This window comes from Pleurodeles waltl, chromosome 3_1 (assembly GCF_031143425.1).
Source record: "Pleurodeles waltl isolate 20211129_DDA chromosome 3_1, aPleWal1.hap1.20221129, whole genome shotgun sequence".
Lineage (NCBI taxonomy): Eukaryota > Metazoa > Chordata > Amphibia > Caudata > Salamandridae > Pleurodeles > Pleurodeles waltl.
Window position 1 is genome coordinate 403,258,652 of NC_090440.1, and position 26,305 is coordinate 403,284,956.

Consider the following 26,305-nt stretch of genomic DNA (forward strand, 5'->3'; position numbering starts at 1 on the left):
GAGATCAGCCAGCTGAACCTTGGCATCACTTCAGCCTGGGATGAAGGGTGCAGGTACAGTCTTCCCTCTCAGTAAGCAGGACAGCAGACAGCTGGGCAGCAGAGTAGCAAAGCAGCAGTTTAACAGTCCTTCTGGCAGCAAGTTAGCACAGCAGTCCTTTTTCTGTAGTACCACACAGACTCAGAAGTGGACTGAAGAATTGGGCCTGTGGGTCTATTAATTGTACCTGGTTCCCACTTTGAAGTAGGGGACATTTCTCGACAATTCCTTTTGAAGTCTGTTACATTTTCTGCCTCCCTTGCCCTGGCTCCAAGCTGGCTGCATAAACAGTGCAGTGGTCACATGTCTTTGTGTGAAGGCAGGGCACAGCCTATTCAGTTGCAAGTGGGGCTATGCTCAGCTCCGCTCCCCCATCCTGCAAGTTGATGGCCCATCCAAGTGTGAAACTGAATTTTCACATTAGGTATGGAACCCATTTTGTCTTGCTCAGTCCTGTGATAATCAATGCTAGCCATGCCTGTTGTTAAAGCACATGAACCAGTGTTTTTCTCAATTTACGCTTGAAACGCAATATGATGCAAGGTTTGGGCAAGCCTTGCTCAAGAGACAGCACTTGTGATTTACCATAGCATACTAGCTTAATCAACAATATTCTATTTTTGGATAGGACACCTGCTATTTGGTTAATGTATTCCTCAATCTTGAAAATCCCACCATGTAGGACATGTGAGTTACTATTTTGTATTTGCTTGTCATGCACTATTAATATTTAATTTGAATTGAGTTTATCTATAGATGTTATGAAATCTTGACTGTGATTTTTGAGAAATTATCTTATGCTCAAATTGTAATTGGATAATTGATGAAACACTTTGTTACGCCTTTTGTGGTTTGCTGGAAAAGATTGTATTGGAGTTCTGCAATTCAGACTCTTGGACTTGGTCTTCAAGTCAGCTGTCCCTGTTTCACGTTAGTATATTTTTTTTCCTTTTCTCTTTGATGGGTTTTGCCTCTGATTTAATCTAGATTTCTACACTAGTGCACATAATCCCTCTATTGTGTGGCTGAATGGAAGGAATAAACAAAGTCCAACTACACCTAGTCATGTGACCCATGCATAGGCTACAGGTACCATATAGTTAGGGCAGGAAAATGCCAAGTTTCTAAAAGTGGCATTTTCAAACATGTAACTTAATGTCTCACTTTACCAGTAGAGAAGATTTTTTATTACAATTTCTCAGACAACAAACATGACATTTCTACTTGTTCCCAATTGAAAGTAAGCACTTATTAAATGTAATAAGGTAGCCCAATACTACCCAATGGGAGAGGTAGGCCTTGCAGTAGTGAAGAACGGATTCAAGAGTTTTTCACTACTAGGACATGTAAAAGTTAAAATTACATTTCCATATGTTTAAATACACTGCATCCTGTGCTATGGGCTATTTAGGGTCCACCAGAAGGGTGGAAAAATATATATTAAAAAGGAAGCTTTGTGCCTGGCAAATGGTTTATTTTGCTAGGGTGAAATGGCAGTTCAAAACTGCACACACAGGGTGCAATGGCAAGCCTGAGACATGTGTGAAAGGGCTACTAAGGTGAGTAGCACAATCGGTGCTGCAGGTTCACTAGCAGCATTTAATTTACATGCCATGAGTACATGTAGAACCACTTTAGTGGAGACTAACAAGTAAATTAAATGCGCCAACTGGGTGTAAGTCAAACTGACCATGTTTAAAGTAGAGAGCAGAAGCACCTTAGGGCTGGTTAGCAGTGGTAAAGTGAGCAGGGTTATAAAAGCCAACAAAAATGTTTTCTGAAAACAGAAGAGTAAAGGTAAAAAGGCCAAGCCCATCAGGAAGAAATTCAAATTAGGCTTAAGTGTTGATGCACAATGTCTCTCAAGTTGTCTTTCGTGTCTGTCTTGTTCACTCTCTCTTTCCTCTGTCTCTAATCCTAGCACTATGTTGTAAAAAGAAAGAGAGATTCTTTGTACCTGCATGCTCTGGAACAGATTTTGAGACTGAGAGAGAAGTGGAGGAGACAGATTTGATCATTGATACAGAGGTTCATTGGCAGAGCTATTAAAAGATACACTCCTCGAAAAGCAGCAGGAGTTGTCTTGTTGTGCACTGAAAGAATGATGTACTTTGCCAAGGCTAGGTGGTTCATGGAGGACCTGTCCTGGCCGATCGGTTTGGACTATTCCCGTTGGAGAAAGGTCAAGGCTTATTTGCATATGGCTGGGTCCAAACTGAGGTGCCATGGTGGATGAAAAACAATGGATTGGGATACCGCCCAAAAGATCACCAGTAGCTGCGATTAAGTTAAGCATTCCATCAATCACTTGTTTTTTTCAAACAAAACAGGCTGGAGGACGATGCCAGACCTACTGGCTTAGCCAATGTTTGTGACAAAGTGGGTGTAAATCCCAATTTAGCCCAATGTTGCTTGGAGCAAAATCAGGATGATAACCTGAGCGCAAATTGCACAAACAAGGGTTTTTGTCTGTACAATATTTGAAAGCTCCAATTTGATGTTAAACATGCTGGCAACTAGCATACATTCAGAATTTGCAAATTATGGTTAGGGAAATAATGTGGTCTGTGGTGCATAAACTGGAATAGGATTCAATGCGGTACCAGGATGTACTGGGTACTCTTTATACCCAGTAAACTGTTCAGATTTGGGCACCTTAGAATATGTCCTAACTTTGTCAGAAAGGTCTAGTTGTTCTAAAATGGGTCTAGGTCTTCCATTAAGAACATAACTGTTGCAGGGAGACTGTAACTATCCCAATAAGCCCTAAACTGCACTAGAAACCATAAGGGCTAAAAGAAGTCTCTAAATTCCCCAGACATCGCTTTACTTCCTGTGATAAGGTGGGTTGTTGGTTGAGTAAGGTGAAACCCTACTCATGCAATGGCCAGACTTCTTGTCAGGGTGAACCACAAAAAGTCATTAATTTAACCTGTGCTTAACTCTCTAGTACCCTGGCACCAAAGCTGTCAGCCTTAAAATAGAGGCAATACGTAAAGTATTTATGCAGCACTTAAACAGTAATTAAGCAAAAACACAACACAAGAAATATCCTACATCAATTTGAAAAATAGAGTAAATTTCATAAATTATTAGACACAAAAACAGCACACATCCAATCAGTAGAACAGGAGTTATGAATTTTTAAAGTTAAGTGTAAAATAGCACCTAAAAGATCAGAGCACCAACCGCACATACCTAGTCGAGTGAGATCGGGGCAAAGTTTAAGGTTAGGTACACGAAGTGGATTGGGCCTGGTCTCTGGTTACCTTTGGACTTGGAAGAAATTTTGAAGAAAAATGTCTGAGAAGGCAAGAATTCAGCGGGGCAAGGCAGCTAGCAGTGTCCGAGGAAGAGGTAACATTGTCCAGGAGCTGCTGGACGAAGTCACTGTGAAGATTGCTATGTTCAGACTTAGTATCTTTTTTGGAAGTTAAAAATCTCCAGCAGACGAAGCTGCAGGCTGAAGCCTACGAGGGTTCCACCAAGCCAAATATCCCCATCTGCAAGGAGCATCTAAATAGGATTTGCTTCTGTGGAGAAGAAAGTAGCAAGAGCTGCCACAAAGCCAGGCCGACCTGTGATGCAACTTTGGGCAGATTGGTGAGCAGGTAGGTCATGTTCGCCACTCGGTTCTGAGAGCACTTTTCGGTTGAAAATTTTCTAAATCCCAAGTGTTGGATTTGGGGTCCAAGTCCACCATCAGAACTACTGGGCTATCAGCACCTCTTTCAAGGGTAAGGGACACCACTTTGAGGGTCAACTTTTTAATACAATGACCCTGCCATGCAGGCTTTGTAGGGCCTACCTAAGAGGTGACATATGTTTAATGCTTGGCAAGTGGATGATTTTGCCAAGCCGAATTGGAAGTTTAAAACTGCATATATACTGCAATGGCAGGCCTGATACATGTATGTTTAAGGGACTACTTAAGTGGGTGGGCCAATAAGTGCTGCAGGCCCACTCGCACCATTTAATTTACGTGCCACGGGTATATGGTATACCACTTTACTAGGGACAGATAAGTAAATGAAATATCCCAAACAGATTTAAGTCAATTTTACCATGTTTTAGGGATCAAGCACAAACACTTTGGCATTGGTTAGCAGTGCTAAAGTACAGAGAGTCCTAAGGCCAACAAAAATGAACTCAGTAAAATAGGAGAGGAGATGGCAACAGGTTTGGGGGTGATCCAGCTGAGAGAGCCAACCAAGTCCAACACTTCCATTGTATGTATTAGATTCAAAAGTAAGACCCTGTAGTGCGCATCAAGATCCGCCTCTTGTCAAATAGCCTCCATGTGATAATTGCTTTGTCGTATCTCCAGTCCAGGGGCGGCACCTTCGCTATGGTAAAGGTGCATCGCCCCCCCCCGTCTGAGCGAGCAGCAGAAAAATAAAACAATAGTTGACTGTCATTTTATTTTTCTGCTGCTGGTTCAGCCAGAAGTGTAGGGAGGGGCAGGGCTGGGCAATGGGAGGTGGAAGGAGAGAGTGAGCACCTAAGTGCGCATGTGTGTTTGGCCAGCCGTCTCAGGCCGGCCAAACACTGGCTCGCCAAACACACATGCGCACTTAGGTTTCTCCAGCCTGGCTTTAGCTGCCGGGCTGGAGAAACTGCACAGACCCCAGGGCTGTGTCTAAGTTTAGCATGAATACAAATCCAGGATTGCTGGGGAGCCTGCTGTGGTGTCCCAGTGAACACTGGGACACCACATCCACGAAAGTGGAGCAAGAAACGAGGCTTCGGCGTCCCTGAAAGTAAGTTTAAATTATTATTTTTTTTATTTTCTCTCCTCCGTGTCCACATCGTCCCTCGCGATTTGTAGCGGTCGCTGCTGTTGTCAACAGCCTGTTGACGTGTGCCTGGTGTTTGAACGCCGACCCGCATGTAAAGCAACAAATAAACGTCCACCCCAGTTGTCTCGTTAAAACCTCATTTTTCCTCACTCACTTAAACAAGAGAAACTTTCCAGAGTATGATAACCAACGCAACTGTACTGGAAGCTGGGACATACATAGATGGGCGCGAAGAGAAGCGTGTCGAGAGTTGACAGCGCACGTGATGAGAAAACAGGTTTCAAAAGGTCCGCGTGAAATTGGGGGTCACACTGGCAGCCTTGACGTAGATGTCGCCATGTGCACTCCCAGGGCAGTTCAGAAGCAGGTAACACCCGATTCGGAAAGCCTTAGGCTGCAGAGGCCGTGAGAAGGCGGGGAGTGGGAGGGGCTTGTGCGGGTCCTGCGCTCTGTACTGGACAGTCACTGCGGGAGGTGGGCGGCGAGGGAAGCTCAGTACATGGCTGGGAGATCCCGAAGGAGCTTCGCGCAGCCGGGAACCGAGGCTAGGGCTGCTGGAGTGTCCCTCTGGCGGCACTAGCGGACATTGTGCTGCAGCCCAGGGAGCACTAGCATCAGTCCCGCCATGGAGTACCTGCTTCAGGTGAAGTTAGGCTGCCTCTTCGGACTACTCTTCCTGACTCTGTTTTTCGGGCTCGTCCCGTCCTGTGTACCGTTCCTGCGCGACTCTGCGGGCACAGGTGAGGTGTATAGGCGAGGGGTAGCAAGGGAATGGTGGGGCAGGAGTGAAAAGGTTGTACATGGGTGAGGCGCTCAGAAGAGGGGACGGCTCCACAGAGGGGCTTAGGGTTGGGGGAGGGCAGTGGACACCAGGGTATTGGAGGGGTGGGAGGAGGCGGCCGCAAGGTAGAGGAGGGGGCCGGCCTTTTGGATAAGGACAGTGTCGTCTTACTGGAACACAAAATACGACCGGGCACCAAATTGAAAGTGGCCCATTAGCGAGTCCGATAGCGAAAAAAAGTTACCTGTTTGCAAATTAGGGTCGTTTTGAATTTAAAAAGACACGCTGTTTAAGTGTTTTACTAGGTGTGGAAGTCTGCATGGATTATACAATTTTTGCAGTTTTATATAGCGTGACCTCGACCCGAACGTAGCACTTCTCATGAGCACTGGTTCCATTTCCCTCGGGCACATTGATCCTGTTTTTTAAGCACGTGGATATTCAGGTGATTTGCCTAGAATCACAGGATGCTGAGCTGACACCGAGATTGGAACCTGGTTCCCCAGTTCAATAGTCGGCAGCTCAGGGCAATATTTGTAGTAATACCAGGGAATTCGACAGTTAAAAACGGCCTAGTGGACAATAACACGGGCACTAAACAGCCGAAAAACTTGCCCACACATTGACCTGTCAGTCTAGCCCAACCAGCACTGTGTGATTGCCGGAAAGGGCAGCCCGACCCTGGATAAGGAGGGGGAATAGTGTCAATGCACAGGAGAGTAGGTGTGCACGATCAGAGATGAGGATGGGTCCTAAAAACACAAACGTTCATTGCTGATAAATTTTAGGACCCGGACATGTCTTAAAAGTTGGTTTGAATCTGGCACAATAAACATTTTTGTAGAAATGTGTTGACCACATAACCGAAACCAGTGTGGCTTTATTTTTCCCTGCAGATGTATCCGCATCACACGTGTAAGTACCTTTCTTATCAGATAATTGCTAATTTTATCAGGTCAAGTGAAAGGGATGTTTTTGGAGACAGCAGGCAAACGGATCGTTTACATACAAACCCCATGCTTGGGTTCCTCGCCTTTGAAAGGCGCCTCCTTCAGTAAGTCTACCACGCTCCTGCTAATACTTGCTTCTGAAAAGTGAGAACAAACAAAAACATAATCAGCGCGTACTCTTACACAACGTGTCTGTCAGCAAAGGAGAAACCACTGAGATCGTTATGTGGCTAATGAATGTGGCCCACACTTAAGATTCACCAGACACATGAACTGGTGACACATACGCCTCTTAGTTATGATAGTGATGGCAAGAGATTAAAAAATATCCCTTGAAGTTTTTCACAAACCTCCACACCACACAGTCATTCTGAGAGATGAGTCAACATCCAAAATCACTCAAATGTAAGTTGCTATGTAGGCAATCTCTCATGATCAGGCGCAATTGCAAACATAGAGCCAGATTCCTTGAACAGCCAAATGGGTTGATCAAAGAATTCTCTGAAAAAGGTTATTGAACCTAAATAGTTGGCTGCTCAAAGAAATGAGCCCTAAACAACGGGGGGTCTCTGCTAGAGACTCGAGAGGCAGTTGAGAATAAACATTACATGAATGAGCATCTACTTGTCTATATCAAACAAGTTAAAAACATCATAAACAAACACTGGTTTATCTTCAGCATAGGGTAAATGCAGTCTGACATGGCATTTTCTGACCTTAACAAAGGTCACAGCCAAATAAACTTTCTTGAACACAGCTGTCCGAAACTCCGTAGACAGGACTCTTGCACGCCACTATTGACTTTCCTACTAGTGAACGGACATTTATCTTGCAAACATTTAGTGTTTGTAAATTCATTAAACAGCCTATGAGATGGACTTGGCCTGCACGGACCTCAGGAGAGAAATACACAAAATAATTTTAAAAATGCGAATGACCACTAGAAAGATACAAATATGTATCCTGGCGCAGCATTAGGTGTAGCGGACCACCATGAAAATGTCTACACACCTTCCTAGAATTAGGACACTCAGAAAATGATCGTGTGGGGATTTAGAGGAAGGACAGTGTGAGCTGCATTCTGCCAAAACACAGGCAAGGCAATTTACAAAAGAAGAACAAAGGCTTTTTAGACTACAGACCAACGTAACAAGACCAAGCATTGACATTCCTCACACCTGGTTCACTAGTTGGTCCCATTACTTGAAAGTATAGAAAGCAATCTATGAATTGCTTTCTACACTTTCAGCATGGCCACATGGGCATTGGCACAGCCAGTTATGTCTCTCGCTGAACATTGAACAGTGAGACCGATTGGCTTTGCAAATGCTTGTGTGTTTTTTCCATCTTAGCAGCAGTTCTGTTGTGGAGTGCAAACACAGGGATGGTGGTCTGCTTTTCCTTGCATCCCACCTTCGCTGTGCTTGTACATAACCACAGGGAGTAGCAGATAGCCTCCTAATGATTGTTAGACAGGTCGTTCTGCGGCGCTCTATACACACCTACTCCAGCCCCCCTCTATATACTCCCCTCCACCTCCCCCCCCACTCACCAGGACCTGGAGATGTTTCACCATGACCAAATAGTATGTGAATTGCATCTCAAAAATGGGAGATGGGGCGCAAAAAGCAGGTGCCCAATTTGCCTTTAATATACTTTTGTCACGTGATTTAGGATTAGTTGTCATGGGAGAAGGAATGCAGGCGGGGATCCCTGACTAATCAAACACAATTACTTTGTCAGTCAAGCAGCGTTTGCTCAGTGTAGATCACATTCTAGGAGATAAAAGGTCAGCTGTGATGAAAGATCTGCAAGAAAACATTTTCCCACTGTAGCTCTCAAAGAATAATAATAAACGGTCGAGTGGTTTTCTACTTTACTGACAAGTTACCCGAACTTAAGGAAACTTAAACTATGTATTGCCGTAATAAAAAGCAGACATGTATTATACGTGACCTGTTCACTCACTGTGTTTATATTTCTGGTCACCTTTTAAATTGCTCGTTCATAACCTCTGCTTGAACTATTATTATTTGAACAATACTCGCTGCTCATTATACAGTTGCTCAGTGGTCGGGAGCTTGTTTTAGCTGCTATATACGTGAGTATAGTAACATTTTAGGCGAAGAGAAAGCTCCTTGCAGGTTACATCATGACATTCATCTCATATGCCTGAGTAATCAGTAGCTCGATAAAAACTATAGTTGGACTAAAGGGTAAAGCGACCAATATTATATTTGCGAGCAGTCATTTAGCATCTGTTGAACCTTAAAATCCACCATTGTGGCTCAAAAAGGTCATCTGGGGAGTTGGAGCATAGGCAGTGATGGCAGGTTTTCTGCTTGGCAGGAGTACCAGACCAGAAAGGAGTGATACAAGAGCAGCATCATCTGATGAATTTGGAAAAAGATGGGACTTAAACTGCAGCTCAGTATTCTAGTCAAGAAGCCTGGCCTCTTTACGTGGGTGCACCAGGTACAGACCTGGTCAGTGCGCAGATAAGGCTCCCCACCACGGCAGCCCTCACCTCACACATGCTTTGGGGGCAGCACATTTTTGGAAATGGACCAGCTGACTAAAGTAACTGGTCCAGCTTTCACAATGCGGTGGAACCATGGCCTGTTGTGACTGCACCTGCCTGCAGAAAGATGCTTGGGGCATCCATAGCGCTCCTTTTTTCCACCACCACAATAAGTGCACATCCTCATATGAGGCACAGGTCGTGGCCCCCGCTTGCTCCTTTGCCTCTCTGCTTGGATCTGTAATAGGTCATGTAGACAAATGTGTAGAGAAAAAGAGTTCCCCCATTTGCATGGAACACCCGGAATCATTTATTTGGGTGTCTGCTGTCCTGGGGAAATTCTTAAAATGGTTCAGGGCAGTGGTGCAAAAAACCCACTTTTATAAAAAAAAAAAAAATATATATATATATATATATATATATATATATACCTCTCCTCATAGGACAGCAGACAGTAACGTTCATCAGCGAGAGCAGTCACTTCCTCCGGCGTCAATTGACAGCAGCTTCAGGACAGTGCAGAACACAAGCTGCACATAGGACAAATCAGCAGTTCAGAATTAGTTGGGAATATTAGTACTGAACCACATACCAGAATAGGACAATTAGACTAATAGGAGAAAACTCATCTAGGGACCTAAAGAATCAGAGGGTGACAGCAGACAGAAAATAGACAGACTCCGACAGAGTTCTGGACAGCTGCAAGGCAGGGGAGAAGACTAACTCGAACTAACTAAAAACAGAATTTGCTTCCAAAGTTTCTCACTAATTAAAAATATGCACAATTCATTAATTGGTCCTTCAGGTGGTCTCACTTCATGCGTCAAACTCGGTGTTCAATGGCTGTTGATTGCACCACCTAGTTTGCAACGATTCTAGATTTTCTCTGCTAAAGTGCATTGCCATTTCAATGATTTCATACAGTTCCGACAAAATATTACATTCTCTACTAACTTGCAACATTGGGCTCTTCTCTCACGGTACACTAAATAAACGAATAAAATTTTCATGAGAATTAGAAGTTTCCTGACTTGTTCAACAGCTAGAACAAATCATGCAACATTGTTAATAACAAACATGTTTCTTGCCTTCAATACAGTAGGACATTCAACATCACTTAAGCTTCCTAGGGAAAGATTTCCGGTCCGAGGGAACAGAATAAACAAATGATTTTCCATTACTACTGCAAAATGAATCTTTCAGGCCTAGTCAAGCTAAGAAGGCCTAAATGCAGATTAATACGTTACTAAAACCTATTGCGCACCTTGCAATTATATTCAAATATGTAAAGTAAATTATTACATTGCAAACGTTATTTATAACATGTTAGAACGATTTAAACATGCATTTAAATTTCTGCACACACATAACTCACATTAATGAAATTCATTAGATTCATTATAAGTACGTGTAGTTTATATTCATATAATATTTAAATTCTTAATATACATCTTAATAAAACACTCTAAACATTAACTCATTTTAGTACTTTATTTAATATGAATGCAAACTATCTCATGTTAAGCATTTTGATTAATACAAATGGCGGCCACACAGTCCACCATATTTAAAACGTGCACATTTTACATTTACTCGTTAATTTCTCTGCCAGGCTTTTAAATTAAGGTTAATTAATCACCACATGCTGATTTCTATGACAATAATGTGGTAATGAAATTTGATTTACCTCAGAAGTGGACTGTTTGAACTCTGATTTATCAAATGAAACATTAGCTGCTATATATCAGTATTTATTGTCATTGCTAGAACAACTAAATCTACCAATATTTTTTATGCATGGGCCATGTTTATATTGTAACAGTAACCGGCAGATCTCTGCATTTAATTCACTCAGTGCCTGTACTATATACCCCCTCAAAAATACTTAAAAACTAGTAGGTCCTTTTGTGTTTCTAACAGCTTCTGAGCATTGGAATGGAGGTGGAGTGTGGCTTTGATTTGACATGAACGGGGTTCCAAAGTTATATTTTCTGAATTCATGGGCATGACAAGTTTTCCACCAACCTCAGAAAACGTTTTGCTTCTGGTCAATTCTCGTCAATCTGAGTTCCTGCAGTCATGTCTTGTCTAAGACCAACATTGTTTTGTCTTTTTTTTTTTTGGAACAGAATGTCATCGAATGTTTCTCAGTTTTATCAGCTGTGTTGCCGGGGGAGTGTTTCTGGCTGCCTGCCTCTTGGACATCATTCCAGACTTTCTGACTGACATTGGAGAGGAGTTGGAGAACCATCAAATAGAGGTATGTACTTTAATGTGCTTTATTATACTCTACATTACGTTGTTAACGGGAAGCAGAAGAGGAAAGCAAGTGTTTTTCATCAGAAAGTGCATTCATGATAACCAGATTAGTCTGAAATCACATAGTGTTTACGCCAGGGATAACATGAAACAAAAATAACATTGTGTCAAGAAGTAATGAACTTGGTTTTCAGGTTTGAGTTATTTAATTGAACCAAAGCTGTTTTTCACCAGCTGCGTACATCACATCTGAAATTTGAAAAGCAAAACTAAAGTCAGATACACTTTACATAACCTTATAAAGATTGGTCTTGTAAAATGTTTCACCATATCAAAGAGCAGTGCTAGTCTCTGCTATCAACCTGTAGGCATAAGAAATGGGTTGGGTAGTGAGAGGAGAAAGAAAGGTAACCATAAAACACCACCTAATAGAAAAAACCTCCCCACTCGAGCCCCCATGACGACATCCAACACAAGTCAACGAAAGTTTTAAGCATCTCACCTGGTTCTCTGTATGACCTCGTTTAAATGGTTAAATCATTTTACCAATCTTTACTTACTTTAATTTCCTTCAGGAAGGCTAAAATGTTGCTTTTATGGTAAAGGGACATGATATATATCCTGATAGTAAACGCCCTTGAAACGTTTGTTAGCTCCTTCTTTCTCTGCACTTTGTAGAGTTCATGTGGTGGGCGAAAAATAGCTTTGCTCGAATTTCATCACTTTTTCACCAAGCTGCTAGGTACGTGCAGTCCTGATGTCATTTTTTCTCATTTTCACCAGTACTTTACCCCCATCAGTTTCTACTACTTTAAGTGCTTCTTAAGTAGCCAATAAGTCCTGAATACACCATCTTGGTCACCTCGATTCTGTTTCTTACTTAAATAGCTGGTCTTTCCCACCATCACCATCATAATCGAGATTGGTACTCCCATTTTTAAAGCTTATGTTCCTCCAGGGATTCAAACTTGGGTTCCAACTTTCTCTGCACCCTTTCTGTCCTAAACACTTTCCTGCCCACATCCTGTAATGTGATTGATCAGCTTTGATCACCAATAATATTGTCACAGTTTTACTATTTGTGTCATGGTGCAAGTTCTTGAGTGACTTTAATGGTTTTCTATGCATGTTAACTTTTTTTTTCCCTGATGACATCTTCCTTCCTCCAGGTCTTAAACATAGAGGATGTCCTAGATTTAAATAATTTGTCCCCATCTTTTATACTTGCTCAGTAGTATTTGCTGCACAGTGGCTAGCCTGTCCAGTCCTATGTGGAAAACCATTAGGTTCCTCCTTAGGGACCACAAAAGTGTCTTGTGGACCGTCCTGGTTCCCCTTAAGGCAGAAATCTGAGTCCCAGTGCCCGTTGTGTCCTGGGACGCCTTCTGTGTTCTTTGTAATTATTTTACGGGAGCACCAAAGATGAGTCTATATCCCATTGAAATCCATATTGATATTGATCCATATTGATTAAAGTCCAGTCACTGAGAGACAGAAAAATCCTTGCTGATATGAAAGATGTGTGATACATGTATTGTCTCTGGTGTTCCCAGAATTAGTACTCAAGTCTTACCAGTAAACACCATTGTATAACGGAATAGATGTGAAATTGACATAGATGCACTATTTGTAGAATCATGAAATAGGCTAGATCATGAGCCTTCATGTTTTAATAGCACATTAATTGGCCATGGTTCTTCAGAATCTGGCAAATAGTGTCTCTTTCGTTTTAACCACCACAGTACTTAACTGCTTCTTGGGCTGTTTCTAGATATGGGTGCAAACCATAGAGAGATTGCAGTATAAACTGCTGTTTTTGTGGGAATGTCACTCAATAACTTGTGTATGGGTCACATGGTATGGTTTGACTGAGTTGATGGGCACCGTCCTCTTCTTTGACTGTGGGAATTTCAGCATTCTCACAAGTGTTCTGCTCTCAGAGCACTATAGAGATTATTTAAATATAATGCATCAAAACGTAATACTCTTGTAGTTTAAGCTGACGTAGTCTGACTCCTCTCCACCATGCTGTTCATTTGTACAAGAGAAGTTAGAGAAATGAGTAGTAATCCCTCTTTAAGTGCCTCTGCTAATAGTGTGAAAGTCAGCTCCTATACTCTGCCCATGTTAAATTTAAACTAACTCCAATCAGATAAGGAGGCGCCAAGGAAGAATAATTTATTTATAATATGTACGTCTCCTATGTGTGGCTGAATTTTGGGCTTTCTGGTCTTCAGAAGCCTTTAGGGGCCTCGTTTCACATTCTTTAGAGGCCTAGTCTCATATTGGGAACCGTGTTATAAAAAACCCGCTATTTTAGGAGTCACACTAGGGTAGATTTCCCTAGCCCCCAAAGGAAATTGTGAACCTTGGAGAAAAATAGAAAAATGCTGTTTCTCACCCTTACCTCTGAGCTGTACACATAAAAATTGAGAGGTGCTTGCTATCTGTCTAAGCAACTCTTGACCTTACAGGTGAATAATAAATCAGCCTTTCCTCGTACCTGACGAATTAATGCACACACCGACTTGGGAATGTTATACTAATTAGTATTTATTGAGTGCTGTTTTTCTGAAAATCTTGTAAGAAGGAACCACCACCATAATGGCCATTTCAGCAATTACAGAGGTTAAGGTGAACCAGAGACACCCAAAACATAGTTCATCACAAGTACCTAACCCGCTTCTCTAAAACTACCTATCAGCCTTGCAGCCACCTTCGCCTCCTTATCATCTTGATTATTTTTGAGCCATGTACTACCCTAGTCTCATGTACTTGCAGAGAAAAAAGGACTTCAATTTGATGTCTCCCACAGACAGCATTCCTAACAACAGCCTTTGTCTCTTGCGTCTGCCTCATGTCTGTTTTTTTTTACCTTCACCTCATGTATAAGGGTTTTTTTTTTTTTTTTTTTTTACATTAACACGTCTATTGTGTAGGCTTGGGCTTACTTGTTCAGAACACCTGTTTATAACCAGGCTAAAAACAACGGCCATGAAGCATTAGGAAGTGTGGCAGCTCAAGCTTTATGTTACTTACGAATTCCACTAACATAACTGTGCAAGATCTTTTCGTAGAAGCACTGCAGCCAGCCACCTCTAAAATTATGCAAGAAAATAGAGCAGTCCCCTTCCAGATGGACCATGCAAACATTGCCAGCTTGCACAAAACATATCCAAGAAACAATTACATTCAAGGCCTTATTTTCAGCACTAGCACACTTATGCTGCACGAACGGCATACTGAACATCATTTAATGCACGACAGGATATTATGTTAAAACAACATGAAATCCTGCAGCGCATGCTAACATTATCAAACTCCTAAAAGACATGCCTCACTTGACCCTAAAATGTCAAAATGGTAATTGTGAATTTTCAAATTTTTTATTTTTTTTAAACATTGGCGTTCTCATGAAATAAACTAGTGAAGACGGGAAACACTAATGTTAGAGATCACGTTCTATTTAAAAAAAAAAAGATGGCAGTGATTTTAAGGTGCCCACTGCGTAGACCATAAGGTGCTCTACATCTGCTGTTAGTAGTTCGAGTCCTGTGCTTTTTCTCTGTATGCTAGGGCTTGTGGTTCTGCACAACTGCATGTACCAGAATACTGAGGAGGACAAGAGCAAAAATTCTTGTTTGAAATGGGATAATATGAGATCAGGGCCGGCCCTGTAACGTGTCACATTCAAACATTCGTCTGGGGCAGGAGATCAACTGTGTCAAAGTTCTTTTCTGCAAGAATACCCTTTCATCCTATCTTTATTCTTTTATTACCGGGGCGTCTCAATACCAGTTTCAAGTGTGCTCTCACACTGTAAGTAAAATGCACTGTTTGTGTTTGTTTTCGGGAGATGAGTTTGTGTGCCATCCCTCACTCTTTAAACACTCCCTCTCTCTCTCTATCACCTTTTGTATTTTGAAAAAATACAAGATGTTTTGAAAGTGCTAACCAACTTCTTGCCCTTTGTTTTAAATCATTACATTTTCCACCGTTTGGAGGTGTTCACCATTTTAAAAGCTGGTGCAAGTCTTGTAAGCATACATTCTGGATATGTGCATCTCAGAACGAGGAAAACGCACACAGTGCGCCCCCCCTCCCCAGTCCAGAGTGAGTCACCACTGACGGACAAGTCATACAGAAATGTTTTTTCAACTTCTGTTTTTAAATTCACTGTTAAAACTTGAGCCTGCTGCTTAAAAGTTCTTAAGTCGGTAAAAGGAACAAGGCAGTGTTCTCTTTCCCTATTCCCATTCTTGTCTAGTTCAATCATTTGAGGGACACAGATACAACAGACATGTCTCTTTGTATTTTGCCACAAAGGCTAAAGCGAGATGTGTGTTAGAGGTTGCAGAGTATGCAGTAGCGACTTTGTATTCGCGGGCAACTAACACTTTGCACTGAAAGGACAATATTTGTACCGCTGTTAACTTCAGCAGTTTGGCAAATCTTCACAACATTTTTTACAAACATATATGCACTTCCATTTGATCTTCTAAAACCTTGTTGAGAATAGATGGGGTGAGAAGGTGTAGGTGGTCCAAAAGTTGCTTTTCCCTTTCAAACTAAAGGAGGATTTTTTTGCCCTCTGTTACAGTAAGTGCAGCTACACATTTCTACAAATTTAATTTGAACTTGCACCTTGGTCTAACTTGAGACATTCCTTTGTCTTGGTGTCAAGAGGGTCATTGACTGGTCCCAGGTTTGGATGTCCCCTGCTCTCTTCTCACAGGCCTACTGACATGGCCATAGTAGGTTATCTGTACAAGGGGACCAGGTGCAGAGTGTTTGGCTAGTGCTTTGCACAAAGCTGGGCCCAGCAAAAGGCCATAATTTGCTGTCGCTAGTTTATAGTACCTAGGCCCAGTCCGTGACTCTAAGAACCGCCTTGTTCAGAAAGCTAACTTGGCACTATGGAATGCCAGGACCCTGTGGCTCTGGTCTCCAGGGTTAGAGAGACTGCCTCACAGACACTACAGACGCAGAGTTCTGAGTAGAAGTGGGCAAAAAATTCTGCTCTGCCAGTGGAATTTGCGGAGTGGAGCTTCTTTCTCATGTGCAGTTCGGCAACGTTAAGTTGGTGAGCGCAAGTGAGAATTTGCTTTCCCAATTGTCGTTTTTGGGTGGTCGAATGCCTCCTGGCACGCAGGCGGTCACGGTAGGTCATTACCGCGTGCATTGAGAAAGCTTCAGCTCGCGTTGAAAGCTGCCACTCGAATAGAAAATCTACTCGAGCGACAGGAAGAAAAACTGCGGCTTCTGGCACGTTGCATGGTGCCTTTTGCACTGATTTTACAACATAGGACAATTTTCCAGTGCTAAAAATCAGCGTGAACTTCACAATGTTTCAACATTCTGTCGCTTGCAGAACTCAGCAGAGTTTTTAGGTAACTCTGAAAGGTCCGCCTAGGCCTAGTTCTGAGTATACCCAAAGGCTCTCTTCAGCAGACACTAAACCCAGTGCTAGAGGTAAATTGCAGAATCAACAAAATCAAAAATATTAAGTACAAAACATTTGTTAATGGACATTGTTTTTTTAATAAGATGCGCCTACCCTAAAAATATAAAAATTCCATTGGGAAAAGATAGGTAAGTGGAACATGGAATTGATAATCCAAACCTTAAAACCAAAATTAATCACATATGGTGAGCTTCAAAACCATAACGCCCTTTAGTGCACTGCAAATGACTTCCAAATTGTGTCACAGATGACAGAGCCCTACATACCACAACCTACTGATAGATCTAATTGAATGGGCGAGCAGATCACTACTTATCATAGTTGCATGGAGCTGTGAACATTACAAGACTAAAACACCTCCCATTCCTCCTGTGGAGATATTTATTGAAATAACACATAACCACTTAAGATACAAATGGGTATCCTAAACCTGTGAGCATCAGTGGAACACAACTCCCAGACATATATCCTAGTTGTTTTTAAAAGACTGTCACCCACTCTATTAGCTTCATCACTGGGTCTCATCCTGGTTCCTAAAGAGCAGGATGGGCTCAGCCATCCTCCAGAGAGCACTTGCGATATTTTCCTACCAGGGTTTTAATCTAATTTAAAAATACCTAGAGGGTATCCTGGTATAGATAAAAACAATGTGTTGAGCGTTAGTAGTATATAGTGTCCTTACACCATCACTGGGACATTATATCCAACTAACACCAACACATTATAGGAAAAAATCACACGTGCTGTCCCCTTCTCATTTAATGATGCCCTCTGAGGGATTGGCACTTGATTGTTTAATGGATAACCTAGATTGTTAAAATCAATCTAGGGGTACACAACTCAAGGAAAAATACATAGGCCCTCATTACAACTTCGGCGGTCTTCTCGTAAGACCGCCGAAGTCCCGGATGCTAAAAAGACAGCCAGTGCTCTTAAGAACGCCCTACTATGACTGATTTTGGGAATTCCACCCGAAATCGGGCAGAATAATGACACCAGTCGTGCTGGCAGTCGGTGGTGAAGAGGCGTTCCACTGAGGGCACTGCCACACCAAAAAGACCCTGCACGCCGTATTACAACCTGTAATATGGCATGGCAGGGCACTGCCAGCGGTGGAATCGCCGGAACCCGTTTCCTCCCAGACGACCTCCTCCACGGACGAGGTAAGTGGATCGTCCGACAGGGGAGAGGGGTGTGTGTGTGTGAATGTCGTGAATGTGGGGGGGGAGGGGGAGGTGTTTGTGGGTGCGTGTGGGAGTGATTGTGGATTGGGTGAGGGGTGTGAGTTTTTGTGGATTGGCGGTATGGGGTGCGTGTGTGTAAGTGGATTGGGGTGGGGGTGAGTTTGTGAGTGCGTGAGTGCAATTGAGCGGATGGGAAGGGTGAGTGTATGTGGTGCAGGGGGAGGGAATGTATGTATGCGTTGGAGGGAGGGGAAGGGGTGTGTGAATGTTTGTATGCATTGGAAGGGGAGGGGGAGTGAGCAAATGCATGCATGAGTGCGGTGTTTGTGACATGTATGTTAGTGTGAATGGGAGTGTATGATGCAAGTGCGTGGGTGAGTGGGGGTGTGTTTGTTGGTATTTGGGTGCATGTCGCCGGGATACAAGACCGCCAGCTATTTCTGGCAGTCTTCTGCGTTGTAATACCGTGGAAAAGTGGTGGGGTGGGTAGAGTTTCAGCGGTTTGGCGGTCTTCAGCCCTGGCCCGTCGGCATTGAGACCACCACCGTGGCCCTGGCGGTCTTCGGACCGCCAAGGTCGTACTGAGGGCCATAGTCTTGAAAAAAGACACAAACATGGGTAACATACTATGTGCTTGTTTTGAGTTTGGCAGCCCAAATAGCCTATCCACCTTATTACAAGTGCCATAGGATATGATGCATTTGTAATAAGGAGTACGGGATATCCGTCAAATTTGTGATAGAATAACCTGTCTGCCAAACTAAATCAGGCTCATAGTTCTTGCTGGAAAAGCATGTAGAGCATTTTTTTCTTCGAGCTGAAAAATATTTTGCAAGCGTTGTATAGGTTCTTTGCCAGATTTTGCCCTAAATTAGTTAGGGACTGATTACGACCTTGGCAGAGGGGATCAATCCGTCCCAAATGTGACGGACATCCTGTCTGCCATTTTACAAGTTCCATAGGATATAATGGAACTTGTAATACTGCGGGTGGGGTATGTGTCACATTTTGGACAGAGTAATCCCCTCCGCCAAGGTCGTAATCTGGCCCTTAGTCCACAACTGGTCAAATTACATTTTAGCAAAGGACCCAAAATCGATTTCCTATGTTTATGTGTATATTTTTTGGTTTTACAGGAGTCTGAGGCATACCTATGGGCACTTGAGCACACTGTTTTGTGCAACAAATTTTGTTTGTACCTAGGTTAGATATATAGGTAGGTGGTAGACCCCATGTGATATTCTTTATTGCTTATGTTTTAAATGGTTCTGTTTTTAAGAATCTGATGTGCAAGTGGGTGACTGAACTCTCAATGCCTTATGCTGTGTCCAGTTCTTGAATGTTATGCAATATGGTGCGAATTTCTGCATTTAACACAGACCTTCTTTTTAGTATTTTTAGGCAGTGCAGTCAATGTTCAGTTTTATCCAAGACTCTGTCATGAGCTAATAGAGGAACTCACAATTAGTTACATCCAGGCATATTTTGGTTTCCTGTTACTCCAGTCTCTACACATATTAATGATTATTGCGGTGAGCTGGGTGCAGATTACAGTAGTCGAAGCTTGTCCTCAAACAGAGATTTTGTCATATGTATTGAAGGAGGTTGTCAGGGCTGGTCCAAGTACTCACCACAACATCTAAGTCATCCAGGGGTCAGCTTCACCAATCTGACTCACCTGTGGCACGAGGTGCCTTCAACTACAGTGAAAAGTTTGAAGTTTATGCATTCCTGAAGTAGTTGGAGACTTGAACATGAGTCCGCGTGGAGAACACCTGTGTCAGAATCATAATGCATAGATTGGCTGTTTACCTGTTCCAAGATGGTGGTATCTGCATAGATCATCTTTTTCCTTCCAAACCAAGATGGTGCCGATTTTAAAAAGGAACTTCTGGGTCATGACTGGCAGAGTGAGTGCAGAAGGCAGGCTCAAAAATTGCTCAATGCCTGCCATCTCACTTCACACTCAGCTTTCCCTGCTCCTCACCTTTGCTGTTTTGAGCTGCTCCTTTGATTTACCTGGAATTTGTTATATAATGTCCTCCTCCTGGTCCTTGCTGATCATCGCTCCTAGGTGTAGTTCTTCCTTGGCAATCCCTCCTGTGAAGACTCATTACTCTCACCCTGTAGGTGAAACCCTTTTAATCTGCAACAGCGATTATAGACTGATACATCTGCTTCTACTGATATGTCTAGTATCTTCAATTGTGTATTTATAAACATATATATTGTTTTGGCATTTAGATGAGGGAGTGCATGAGGGGTCTCGGAGAGAACCATTGTTTTTCCTTTACCTATCCTTTCTTCTTTGTTTCACTTGATTCAGATTTCTAGTTCTTAACATCCATAAAGCACCAGGCATCTGAGCTTACGTGAGGCAAGGGGCTAGTTACTGTCATCCACCACCATAGTTTCTGACAGATGGTATGTAGGAGCAGAAGGATTTTCGAAAGCAGAGATCTCCAATCCATTTTACCAACATGTGAATTTAGGGTACAGATATGCCTCACATTGAACATTAGTCCTGTTTCTCTGCAAGTTTTCAGTTTCTAACTCTTGGTTACATTCAGACTAACTGAGTCAGTTCTTGAAAGAAACACATGACTTCAACAAACTATTTATTTAATTGAAGAAAGGAATTTTAATAGACCTGCATGAACAAGGCATTTCATAATATTTGTGTGCTCAATATGTATGCTCAAACCCAAAATCTTTTGCATAGAATGTACATAAAACACATTTTGATTAAGACATTACTCATAACAGTAATATTAGCGGGACAGGTGTGCACAGACATTTATTCCTGTGAATCTTCTGAGAATGTAGCATGCCCGGTCTTGATATAGCCTTTGAGAACAAACAGGCCACAATCCTCTGCCTTCTTGCCTCCTGTCTCGGAAAGGTTTGAGGAATATAGAAGGGTGAATAAGAGGTGCAATCAGTCCTCCTGCGCTGCCTGTTCTACCTCCTCTTTCTTCCACAAGTACAAAGATCAAGAGGTCGGAGATGTAGGGGAGTAGTGGGAAACAGAACAACTTTCTTCCGGCCTCTGCCTAAAAATCCTATGGTTTGCATCTTCCAAAAGGGAACTGGATTTCCACCCCCTTGTCCCTCGCCGCACCACAAAGGGGAGGTTCAGGAAAGGGAATAGCTGGAAGCATTGACTCCTTCTCCCAGCCCCTCCTTCTCCTAGACACCTGAAATGAAAATTGCATAGGGATTAATGGATGACAGTTAACCAAAATGATAGGGGTATCATGCGTCCTATGGGCTGTGATGGCATCACTACATCAGCCCTGATGCATTATATTAAGTGATACCTTGACTCTAAACCACACCACAAAAGCAAAATAAGTGGCAAAATGAAATGGATTCAATATTAATAGCATAGCAATATTGCTAAACCAGGCATATATATTTTTGTTGCTACACATATATTAGGCTGCTGCCATATGTCAGAGATCAAGGCATCACAAATCCTGCAGTAGCCATTAGTTGCCAGCCATTCTGAACCCAAAACACCCACAAATGCCAAGGCGCAAGCTCAATTGAAAAATTAACAAGAAGGAGACACACAATATTGTGATACTAAGGCCTGCTCTCAGAGTGGCTAGACGCAGCCTTCAATAGCTTTGAATATTACACCTAATTGTTCTTCAGTAATGCTGGGCGGAACTTGCGGAGTTACATAAAAACTCTGCAAGATTCCTCTGAGTTCTGCGAGCGGTGGAATTGGGCACGTCACACTGCCCTTGTTGATTTTTAGTGCCGGGAGCCTCTTCCGCGCTGTTAAATTAGCAAAATCAGCACACCAGAGGGCACGGCTTCTTTCAGCCACTCAGTAGATTTTCTACTCGAGCAGCAGCTTTCTCAGTGGGAATGGTCGCAACCTACCACGACCCCCGCATTGAGAAATCTCACTATTGGAGCAGATTCTTGCAAATTAACGCTGGTGAGCTGCATGCAAGAAAAAACTCCGCCACGCAGTGGTTTGCGGAGTTTTGTCTGTGGTCATAACTCTGCTGTTGCTGTAAAATGTTTGGCCCACCCCTCCTCTTTATTCACGTTTTACATGTTGACTATGACATGTGCCATGATTTTACTTTTATTATATTGCTTTTTCTGTATGTTTGTGTTTGTTTTGGGATTATCCTCAAAATAAACATTGATTGAAAATATTGTGCCAACAAGTGTGAAATATTAGAACACCACTAACACCTCTCTAAAAGACACAGAAAGTTTATTTCCAAATAGATATATAATTATTATGTTACAAAAAAAAAATATTAAAACCTGTATAATGGTACCACCAATATAATTCTTGAAATCCTTTGGAAGATACCAAGTACATTAAAATGACCATGCATTTTGTAGTAAGGTGTAATGTTATGTGCCGCTGGCTTAAATAAAAAGTGCAGACAAGTGCCATAGCGGTTAATTCCAAATTAACATTATGCAGCACAACCTAAGCAGCAGGTGGAGAAGGACTCCTTCGGATGCAAGTCAGTGGATGTGCTACCTACTACCCCTTGCTCTGAGCATTACAGTCAAGATAGGATATTTCTGCACAATAACTATTAGCCTCACCACCCTTCTCCTAATACCTGATCCAAGCATTCCACTTGCTCACTGTGCTTTTGAGGTCACTCTTGCTGTGCTTTTTAGGCCTCAGCCTACCAGACAGTAGAGCTGTCTGGTTTGCTAAAGACATCTTGGGTTCATTCAGAAAGCTGACCTAGGAATGCATTCTGCCTTTTGCTTACCATTGGCTTTGTGGTATGTAACTCACATTTCCTTGCTCTTCATTCGCTGTCTTTATTTGTTTCAGTGTGTCTGTCTTGAGTTTGTATCTTCCCTTACCCAAACCTTTTTTTGTTTGTTTTGTTTGTTTTAAACAGTATCCTTCTGAGTGCTCCCTTTCTCTAGACAGGCCTGTGAATCTTGTTCTTATTTCGTCACATTTTCTATACATGCTAAGACTGAGGTCGGATGCCAGGTCTTCCAAGGGTGCTTGTTTACCTTTTCTTTCTCTGACTTCAAAGTGAGAGGATTTAGTTGACAACCTTGCTGGATACTGTGGGTAGGAAAGAGGTTTTTTTGTAGCACACAACATTTAAAAGAACTGTGTACATACTTCAGAATATATCATAATTAGGAACACAAATGAAGCACATACATTGTTATTTCTGAAGTATGCTAGAAACAAATACTTCCATATGATGAATACAAATCATTACACTAGGTGATACAATTTACACACATTTCCATCTGTGCACTATATAGCTTTATTAGTAAAACTGTATGTCGGTGAATGTGTTGTCTGTAATAGCAGTGTGTTACTACACCATAAATACTCTGCTCTACTCCACTCTACACTGCACCACTCCATACCACTGCACTCTGTCACTTCACGGTATGCCTCTCTACTCTACCCTGTACCACTCTACTCTATGCCATTACTCTTTTCACTACTGTACTATACACCATTGCACTCTTCGCCACTGCATTCTACACCACTCCAGTCTGGGCCACGCCAATCTACTCTGCATAGCTCCACTCTAAGCCACGGTACACTGACACTCTGCGCCGCTGCACTCTATGCCAGTACACTTTACGCCAATGCACTTTACTTTGTATTACTTAAGTCTATGCCAAATCATTATATGCCATTCTGTCTACTCTGCACCACTACACTCTATGCCCCTGCACTCTACACCACTTTACTCTTTGCCATGACACTCTATGCAACCGCACTCTACCCTGCACCACTCCACGCCACTTCACTCTGCAACAGTCTACTCTACGCCACTGCACTCTGCACCACTTTGCACCACTCCACTCTGCCACTGCACTATATGCCAATGCACTTTATTCTGCATTACTGTACTCGACACCACTGCTCCATATGCCACTCTATTCCACACCACTGCACTCGGCCACTCTACTCTGCAACACTGAAATCTTTGACACTCTACTCTACACTACTCCACTTTACCCCCCCCGCACTCTATGGCAGTATACTCTACTCTGTGCTACTGTACTTTGCACCACTCTACTCCACTGCACTTTTTGCTGCTCAGCTCTGTGCGCCACTGCCCTCTGCATCACTTTATTCTGTCACTCCAATCTGCACCCCTCTACAGCAATGAACTGTATGCTGCTGCACTCAACACCACTCTACTCTGTGCTACTTTAGTCCACTCTGCGCCCCTGCACTCTGCTATGCACCACTCTACGCCACTGCATTCTACAATGGTGCATTTGTACACCACTGAATTCAATACCAATGCACTCTGCGCCAACGCAGTCTACACCAGTCCACTTTATACTTCTATAGTGTATGCCACTCTATGCGACTCCACACTATGCCACTCCAATACACACACACTCTGCCACTCCATTCTACAGCACTCCACTCTTCACTATTCTACTTTATGTTACTCCACAAATTTTCATCTATGCCACTAACATTTAGCCATACTGAACAGCAGCCCCGCCAGTCTACAACATAGCTAAAACACGTTGGCAAGCAGACCCACATATGCAGACCTGTTGGCTATGCCAGTGCTTGTTTAATAAAGTGCAGAATGTAGACAAAGTATTAAGCTGTCCACATCAGCCTCCACTCTCCTGTGAGCACTGTTCCCCTAATCGAATCAGTGCCTATTCATTTAAACCTGGTGGAATCATGCTGTTATGGATGAGCAGGCACATGCTATTTGCAAGGTATTTTTTTTTTGTTGTACTGCTGCACGTCCTGATGATGTAGACAGGAAAAAAGATTACCTTCCTTCCCTAGCCTTTTGGTAGACAATAGGAGACTACTGCAGTGATAGGTGACAGATAAGGGGTTGAAACAGCTTTCTACATGCTGCAAAAGGGCTGAGGGAAAAGAAGTGATATCTATGGAATGTAAAGACTGGTGCTGGAGAGCTGCGATCTTTTTTTTTTTTTTTTTTTTCGTTCTTTGTTACTCCCAAGGGCCCCAGAGCCAGCGGTTGGCAAAGGGCAAACCAGGGGTCACAGTTGTGACCCCCATCCTCCGTTTGACGTTCATGGAGAGATGTCAGGCGCACACTGATGTCTTCTGTGCTGAAAGAATGCATACACGCAGAGCTGCAAGGAAGGTTATCTTCTCAGTGTGAAGTTGTGAAAGGAGGCATGATATGACACCCTTGACCTTCCCTTCAGTTCTCAACTCACACTTAGTTAATCCCTACCTTGAGGTTGAAATTTGAAAATAATGCCTAACAAGCTCTACAGGGGTCTGCAGAGATCAGGATATGTAGTAATGGATGAAGCTTTTGTAATGGAAAATATGGTTCTCTACTGAAATCCATTAGTTATCAACATTACTAGTTTACATGTAGGTGTATTTTGAAGTACTAATGTCAACAAGAGTTGTCCTTGCAAAGACTGCAGAAACAAAATTATGTTGAAGTTACACCCACCAGCTATCTGTGGCAAAGCCATGTTGCTCTGTGATCTAAGCAGTCATCACTGGGACCTGTAGATCATGAGTTCAATAAACTGTCAAGACCACTTCTGCCTTTAAGGTTATACAGTTTGTATCCTTAAACTGGGTAATAGTAACACATGGTACTTTCTGTGTTTAGAGGCAGAAGAACTATCATGAAGCGCTATCTATGGGGGGGTGCCTACTCACAATTTGTTAAAAAAAGAAATACAGCTTATTTATTTTGGCCTTGGTTCTTCAGCTGTTATAGTGTGCTGGCAAACACAGCAGTTTAGGAACATAACTATGAAAACCGCATCAGACTGAGTGAGATGTGTCGTCGTGGAGCCCCTCTGTAGCAGGTTGGTTACGTCGGTGTATTTAAGTTAATCAGTTCATATATTTAACCATTGTTTGATATGAGGCATGTAATCCCAGCTTTCATTTAGCAGAACAAGTTCATACATATTATATATGGCAATCTCTCGCAAAATTGTAGAGGCTGCACTATAAGTAACAATAATATGTTATATGGTTTTGCAAAGCTCACAGTTCTCAAATTCTTTAGTCTCTTGGCAGTGTTGGATAATGAGATGCGCAGACCATACTGAGCCGTTAGTTGCTTTAGTAGGGGCTTTGTAGAGTGGCAAAATATGGGGGCAGGGGGGGTCTCTGGCCTTTCCCATATCCTGCAATAGTTTGTTTTTCCATATGTTTTTTGGGTTCCGGCCATACTGTCGTCTGGTGTCAACCAAATGCAGTGTTGTTCTAATGCAAAACGTTTACACATCTTAGGACATCGTACTACTACTAAAGTTTCTCTCTGTAGAGTGGTTACCATTTAGATTTTGT

General features: G+C 42.6%; 1 protein-coding gene across 2 annotated transcripts in view; it reads left to right on the forward strand.

Annotated features, from left to right (window-relative positions):
* The first annotated feature begins 5,195 nt into the window (after positions 1–5,195).
* LOC138284145 (zinc transporter ZIP1-like) overlaps positions 5,196–26,305 on the forward strand; it is a 32,679-nt gene continuing 11,569 nt past the window's right edge. The window contains exons 1-2 of one of the 2 annotated variants that reach the window (XM_069222628.1): positions 5,196–5,481; positions 11,220–11,350. In XM_069222628.1, the coding sequence (XP_069078729.1) occupies positions 11,231–11,350 (120 nt within the window). In that variant the 5' untranslated portion in view covers positions 5,196–5,481; positions 11,220–11,230. Of the gene's footprint in view, positions 5,579–11,219; positions 11,351–26,305 lie in introns of both variants that reach the window. The other variant, XM_069222627.1, reaches the window with a different exon arrangement.